Source organism: Hibiscus syriacus, unplaced genomic scaffold (genome assembly GCF_006381635.1).
Source record: "Hibiscus syriacus cultivar Baekdansim isolate YM2019G1 unplaced genomic scaffold, ASM638163v2 tig00117034_pilon, whole genome shotgun sequence".
In the NCBI taxonomy this organism is placed as follows: domain Eukaryota; kingdom Viridiplantae; phylum Streptophyta; class Magnoliopsida; order Malvales; family Malvaceae; genus Hibiscus; species Hibiscus syriacus.
This window is the reverse complement of record NW_024063533.1, coordinates 17050955-17059021: the sequence shown is the minus strand read 5'-3', so window position 1 is coordinate 17059021 and position 8067 is coordinate 17050955. Positions and strand designations below refer to the sequence as shown.

General features: G+C 32.4%; 1 protein-coding gene across 1 annotated transcript; it reads left to right on the top strand.

Annotated features, from left to right (window-relative positions):
• Window positions 1–1706: 1706 nt before the first annotated feature.
• Window positions 1707–5487, top strand: LOC120196954 (histone-lysine N-methyltransferase, H3 lysine-9 specific SUVH5-like). Its single transcript, XM_039198623.1, has 5 exons — window positions 1707–1914; window positions 2330–2797; window positions 2870–2926; window positions 3086–3256; window positions 3403–5487. The coding sequence occupies exons 2-5, from the start codon at window positions 2338–2340 to the stop codon at window positions 5397–5399; spliced, it is 2685 nt and encodes an 894-aa protein (XP_039054554.1). The 5' UTR covers window positions 1707–1914; window positions 2330–2337; the 3' UTR covers window positions 5400–5487.
• Window positions 5488–8067: the final 2580 nt, after the last annotated feature.

Genomic DNA, 8067 nt, shown 5'->3' with positions numbered 1-8067 from the left:
GTAATAAAAATACTAAATATTCTATTAAACTATCATATATATTTTAAGAATAAAATTATGAATGGGTTATTGTTTATTTGTTAATATATGTGTTTGATAAAATTTAAATCTCGTATTTTGCATATTCAATAAGTTTTCATTTTTATTTTTTACTTTTTTATATTTAAAATGTTAATATAATGAATATTTCAGCTACCAACAACCAGGTCTAGTAGGATGAGACACTAGATACCTTAAGCAAAGGTCAGATGTTAGAATCCTGACGTTTGTGAATGAAGCAAACTGGGTTTTGAGGATCACCTTCACCTCTACAGTGCCCGATCTGGATTAGATAATTAATAAATTGGAAACCAATGAAGAAATCCATAGTTCTTAAAGTAGTAGAAAAGATTAGCTACCGGTTATCGAAGAAGATGATGATGTTGAATTGCCTCCAGAAAGTTGTGATCTCTTCGATGGATAATGAGTTTTCGACAATAAAACATATCTTTTATACAAAAAAGATAGTTAAGTGATGAATGATCTAATTTACCCATAAAAAATGACATGTGTAACAGTTTCGTTAAATTTTTAACGACAGGGTATTAAAATAAACGTTAAGTATGGTTTTGAAACAAATAAAAGTTTAGGTACTAAAACAAATAAAACTGATATTTTAGGTACTTAAACATATAGTTTACCCTATTCAAAAACTTAGAAAGCTACTGAATACTCAAAATAAGAGATATAAATTTTATCAAACACATATCTTTGTAAATGAAAAATGACCAGTTCATGATTTTATTTTAAAAAATGTTTATGATATGTTAATTTAAAATTTATTAAAAAAAAATTCATGTACAGACAACTTAATACATTGTTTGTTATTTACGTTATAATATTATTTATTATTACAAATTAAATTTATGTATCGAGTAAAAAATATGTGATATAAATGAATTCTTATATATTACAAGTTTAAAAATAAATCATACCAAATTGGGTGACTAAAACAAAACATAAACTTAAGTTTAGTGATGATTTTGGAAAAAATAGTCGGATGATCAAAACGGAATCATATGAAAAGTTAAGTGACTTAATATGTAGGCATAATGTCAAATTAGTCCCAACGTTTATTAAAATTATCATTTTACCCCCATATTCTATTTTTTTGAGTATTTTTAACCTCAATGTTTCGTTTTAGGGCAAAAAGACCCCTAACATTTGATAGAATAATCGCTTTGTCCCTTATTATTCTTTTCTATGACATTTTAGCCCTCAGTGTTTCATTTAAGTTTAAAAATGATCCTATTTTGGAGTGTTAATCATGTGTTAACTAATAGTTTTTATCTATAGAGAGAGCTTTTTGCCCCAAAGTGAAACATTGGGCCAAAATGTTCCCAAAAAAATAAGAATAGGAGCAAAAATGAATATTATGGTAAACATTGAGGACTATTTTTGGCATTATGCTTAATATTTAATTTACCCTCTTATATTTTCAATAGAGTTAACAATTTGAGACAAATGAGATAACAATTTAAATTTTAAAAGACAAAACGTTTCGATAAATACTTTAAGAAGAATTCAATATAAATAATATAATTTAAGTACAATGATACAATTAAACCAAATAAAAAATATTTTTAAAAAATAAAAATAAAAATAATAAAATATGTTTTCTATAACCAAACCAACCAAATTTAAAACTAAATCTTTTAAAGCTATGTGATAAATATAAATGTGTTTTTTTTTTTTTTGCCTAAAAATCCGAAATTTGAAAGAAAATGATTTCTTTCTGAAATTTCCTTCTTTATCTCAGAGTTTCAGTCTCCTAGTAGGAAATAATTACTACTACTTTTGTCGTATAAAAAGCGCTTGGGTTTTCTTTGGCTTTGGCTTTTGATAAGCGACGACGGCGCCGGCGGCTTTGGCCTTGTATGTCTCTTTTTCTTTTTCATTATTTTGCTCTCAGTTTTCGGGTTTTCGTTTTATTTATATTTTCTTATATTTTAGGAACTCAGATTACTTGTTCAATGTTCTTTTTTATGATATTTGAGGTTAGTTCAATTTTCGGGTTAGTTCTTTTGTTTGTATTTTGACAATGTTAGTTTGGTTCTTTGTTGTTACGATAATTGTCCCTTTTATAAAGAAATAGTAAAGAGAGAGCAGCTAGGTTGTTGACAGATCTTGGATTTAACAAAACAATGATACTTATGCGGTTGCAGAAAAAAATTATCGGAATTGTCGGTTCTGTTTATGGGATTCTTGAGACTCGATCATCAACTAACTAGAGTCAATTGAGTTTCCTAAGGTTTTATTGACTTATATTTGTGCAATTCATTCATATCAGAATTTTTCATGGAAGTGCAGTATCAAGTCGATGGCAACATGGATCCACCGAAAAGCAGCATGGATTCATCAAAATTTAAGAGACGAAGGATTTCTGCTGTTCGTGACTATCCTTTACAGTTTGCAGTGAACTTGAGACAAGTTGACCACGTCCACCCATATGCGCGCAGCCCTGTTTTGGAAAAGTACCCCCCTCCGAAAATTCGTAAAGGGGTTACTGTCAGGCGAGATTTTCCTGTAAAGTTGAAATTTCCTACTGCTTTGAGGAATCAAATATCCGATTCCAAGGGGAGTAATTCTGATGATGGAATGCCTATGGAATATTCTGCTTTTGATGCAGCTAATTTTTGTGCCAGCACAGATTCCAAACAGAGCAACACCACAATTGCTATGCACCCCGAGTCATTGAATGCTACGATTGCTACTAATGCTCGTGATATTCTTGCTTGCATAAAAAATAAGGACGATGGTATGTTTATTGTCTTTAGGGATTGTTAAATGATGGATGTTTATATTCTAACTATAAGTTTATCATGTGCAGATGTTAAAGAATTTAATATTCATGATAGTCATGAATGCATAGAACCTAAAAAGAAAGGTATGTGCATGATCTTTAACAATAGTAGGTTGATTGAAGCTTTTATGTCAACTAAATTTTGCATTCACAGATGCAAAAGAGTCTTACATGTCAGATTCTGTTCCGATGAGTAATCTCGAGCGGATGTTTCTGCTGCTACTAATGCTTACTATTACACAGGTGTTGAAGAATCCAGCTTGTTAATGAACATTGAGGATGAGCAATGTGAAGTTGATGTTCCTATTGCAGATAATATTTATGCGTGCACAAATGTTAGGGACTCCAAACCCCAAAATGTTCCTAATGTTATTGATGTTTGTGATATTCATGTTTGTACGAAACCTAAAAAAAGTATGTCTATGGTTTGTAAGTGTTGCCGTTTAAATTTAGCTAAAATTTATGTGTGTATAGGTGTAAAAGAATCATGTTAGTTGCTGTTAGTGATGAGCAATTCGAAGTGTATGTTTCTGCTGTGATTAACTTTTGTGTGTGCACAGGTTTTGAAGAAACCAGCTTGTTAATGAACATTGGGGACGAGCAATGTCAAGCTGGTGACTATCAAGTAACCCATAAGAGTCAGAATCCTGCATCTCTTACCAAAGGAGCATGCTCATCAATGGCTGGGGATGAACAATGTTCGGATTCCATGTTTGGTGTACATCATTTCAAAGAAACCTCTAATGATGATGAAGAATGTGTGGAAGCCACTTCGGTGGAGGTGAATAATCCCAAAGTAATCTTTATTGATGATGAAGAATGTATGGAATCCACTTCGGTGGAGATTAATGATCCTGAAGTAATCTTTATTGATGATGAAGAATGTGTGCAAGTCACTTCAGTGGTGGTGAATGATCCCAAAGCAATCTTTGATGATGATGTAGAGTGTGTGAATGTTGCTTCAGTGGAGGTGAATCATTCTCAAATCGGTCCTAGCAATGAGGAGTTGATCATTAATAATGAGTTGAGAAATGATCGTGACAAGATTAAGTGGATTATTAATATTTACAGAGAAGTTTGTAAAGAGCTTGAACGAAATCACAATGGGAAATCAAAAGGTGGTTTTACTATGGAAGCTGCTTCAATTCTTCAAAAGCGGCATAAATGGATCAAAAGGGATAAGCTTATGGGCACGATCCCAGGGATTGAAGTCGGCGACCACTTTGATTGGAGGGCTGAATTGAATTTAGTTGGTCTCCATTGTCGAAATATTCATGGTATAGATTATAAGATGCTTGGTGAAAAAATTGTAGCCATAAGCGTTGTGGACTCTGGGCGATATGACAATGTTTTCAAGTCAAAAGAAGGAGAGTTTCCGGACACTTTAATTTATTTAGGGGAAGGAGAAAATCCGAAGCTTAAAGGTAAGAAACCTATAGAAGACCAAAAACTTAGAGGAGGAAACCTTGCATTAAAGAATAGTGCGGAGGTAAAAAATCCAATAAGGGTTATTCGCAAGTTTTTCTATAAATATGGGAAGGTTGAAAAGAGCAGATATTTTTATGATGGGCTGTACTATGTTGATAGTTGTCGAGAAGAAATAACATCTTCTGGTAAGCTTGTTTTTAAGTTCTTGTTGAAGAAATTTCCAGAACAACCAAGACTTGATTGGTTAGTAGTTTGGAAACTTGTTTGCGTGAATGATATTCCTGAAGGTAAAGAGCCCCCAACAGTAGATTATGTCATCGACGATATTTCTCAGGATAAAGAGAGGATACCTATTCGTGCAGTGAATGATTTTGATGATGAGAAGCTTCCAATATTTAATTATACCCCCAATGTGACATATCCTGACTCATATCATCCTGTGATCGATGATGGATGTGATTGTATCGATGGCTGCTCTGACTCTGAGGTTTGCCCTTGCACCCAAAAGAATGGAGGGTCTTCATACAATTATGAAGAACGCCTCATTAAGAAGAAGCCCTTTATCATTGAGTGTGGACCTTCTTGTAATTGCTTTACTTCTTGCCTTAATAGAGTGAGTCAACGTGGAATTAATCTTCCTCTTGAAGTTTTCAAGACTAAAATGAAAGGATGGGGTGTTAGATCCCGATCTTTTATTCGATGTGGAAGTTTTATATGCGAGTATACGGGCGAAATCATCCTAGACAATGAAGGTGAACAAAGGGTAGGTATGGATGAGTACTTGTTCGATATAGGGGTTAGTGATGATCCTTCTTTGCGAAAGGCAAATTCTCTTGATTCATCTGAGGGATATGAATGTTTCACCATTGACGCCGCTCGACTTGGGAATGTGGGACGATTCATCAATCATAGTTGCTCTCCGAATCTTTATCCTCAAAATGTTCTCTATGATCACGGTAACAAAAGAATGCCACACATTATGTTTTTTGCCATGGAAGATATACCTCCATTGGAGGAGTTAACCTATGACTATAATTATGAGATAAATGGAGTTTGTGATACAAAAGGTAATATCAAGGTCAAGCCTTGTTATTGTGGTTCTGATGAATGCAATGGGAGAATGTACTAGTTTGTGGATGCATTCTTATAATTGTTTCAGTTATTTTGAGAACTTAGAATTGCATACTTGAAATTGCAGCTTTGGTCATACTAACGTCTTTTATTTTTATTTTTCTCTTTTTTTTCTTTGAAATAAGCTTTCATATACATTCCTTTTAATTTATGCACTTTAATTGGAAATTTAGGTTTATTTTTCATTATTGTTGAGTGTCGTATCGGTCCTTAAGGTGGGTCCGGAATTAGGTTTTGACTTAAATAAATGTGTTAGAGTTGTCGTCGATCATTAGGTTGATCTGGACACCTTAATTGACCATTTTACTTGATATGTGTTTTACTATAAATGTATTGGATTCGAGAGTTGATTGCAGTCAAGGAATGATTAGCACTTTTATATTGTCCTTTCGGTATCAATTTAATTTTCTGGTTGTTTTAATTGCAAAAATTAAAAGTTAAATTGAAATTTAAAGATTTGATTCGAATTACTTACCTTTGATATATTAAAATTGACCTAATAAATCAAATTTGTGCTAAACATTAAAGCAAAATGAAATTAAATTAAGTAATAAATAAAAAAAATTAAATTAAAAGGATTTAATTGCAAAAAAATTTAAATAGGGGTCAGATTGATATTATTTGAGAGTCGCAAGAAAGAATAAAAATTTAAGAGGGGTCAATTTGTAAAATATAAGAAATTTAAACAGGATTAAATTGAATGAATTCAAAATTTAATGATAAATTTACAACAGGTGACCAAAACGAATTATGTATCGAAATTGTAGGGACTATGTAAATAATTTAAGAATTTTATAATTGCACATGAGTCCCCTTATAAATAGCCCTAAAATAAATAAAAAATCATTTTTAACTCAATTCTAAAAAATAACTCCCCCTCTCTCCTATAGCCGGTCGAAAATCGACCACCCCCAGTGATCAACCGTCGCCCTCGATGGTCGGAAAAAATCGAACTCCCTAAAAATGCTCCTCCCAACCCCGGAAACCCGAAACCTAAACTCAAATCCCCTAAAAACCACATTCCCATCGTAGATGTAAAAAAGATGCGATTTTACCCCTTTTTGACGAAAATCCCTTTGCTTTCCGGCGACTTTTCCTCTCCCGAGGCAAATTCGAAAGATCTTGCTTTATTTGCTATGTTGCTCGATGTACCTTGGTAACTTTCATTGTTATTTTAAACGATTTTTTCATGGTTTTAGTATTGGTATTTTGGTTTTTTGTTCGGTTTTCCCTCGCCCCTTGCTTCGATGGCCTTCGTTGTTGTTGAGGATTTTTCTTGGTTTTTTCTTCTTGGTTGTGCGATATTGCTCTCTGTGGTTTTTTGTTGTGTTGATGTTCATTCGGTTTATCTTGTCTTGTTTTAGGTGGCTTGATGGGGTTTATATAACCCCTCCACCGAATGGTTGTTTCCAAACAACTCGGGATGGTGTAGTCCCTATCCCCATTTTTTTCAGGTTGTTTTGTTGTTCGTGATTCATGTTGTTGCTGGAAAATAGGGAGTGTTCCCCTTCGTGCTTTTTTGTTTGGTGCCGAAATGGCCAGTTTAGCACCGAGTGCGTGAGAAACCGTACGCGGTCTCACACTCCCGACGATGATTCCCTTGGGGCACCCTTATCTATGCGTGGAAACCCTAATTTGATTGGGCTGGGTTAGGCCCCTTATCGAGCCTCCTTTACTGGGTCAAACTGGTATGGCTCGATTTGACTCCCTTACTGGATTAGACTCTAATTTGGACCTTAAACCTTTTGGACCTGTTAAAAATGAAAATAAATAAATAAATAAAAATATAAATAAATAAAAAATATAAATTAATAATATAAATAATATATAATAAAACTATATAATATTATATTTTCAAAAATAATATGTTTTAAAAAATTATATATTATATATGTTTCCAAAAAATCGTTTTAAAAAATTATATATATACGTTTTCAAAATTATATTATATAAGTTTTCAAAAATCGTTTTTAAAACTATGTATATTATACATTTTCAAAAATATTTTTTTCAAAACTATATAATATATGTTTTCAAAAACGTATTTTTCAAAATCATATTATATATTTTCAAAAACTAATTTTTTAAAAACTATATATTATATACTTTTAAAAACATTTTCTAAGCGGGGTTTATGCTTAGTTTTAAAAAGCATTTTTAGGTGTAGTTGGGCATTGGAAAATTCGCCTTCGACAGCATAGGCGAAGCGGTGAACGGTGAGCGCACGCTTCTTACGTTTTTTTTTTTCTTTTTTTTTTCTTTGAAGGGGCTCAAAATAACTTAAAATGACAATAGTTGGCTTAAGTACCTAGGGTTTATGTGAACCATTGTTTAATCTTGAGATTAGTCATTTTACTTTCTGTATCTCTTATCTTTGACCCTAACGTTTATTTTTATTTATTTTAAATATAACTACTAACTTTTAACTTAATACAAGCTGATCGTATGACCTCACAGTGACCTGTCCGAGGGTATGATCCGTATTATTTATGGTCTGGGTAAAACTCTAGAAATTAACCCCTAACATTTTATTTTCCTGCAATTTTATTTTATTTTTGTTCTCTTAATTTAAGCACTTTATTTTCCTTTATTTATATTTCAGCACCTTTATTTCATTTTATTTACATTTCAACACTTTAGTTTCCTTTATTTATGTTCCGGTACCT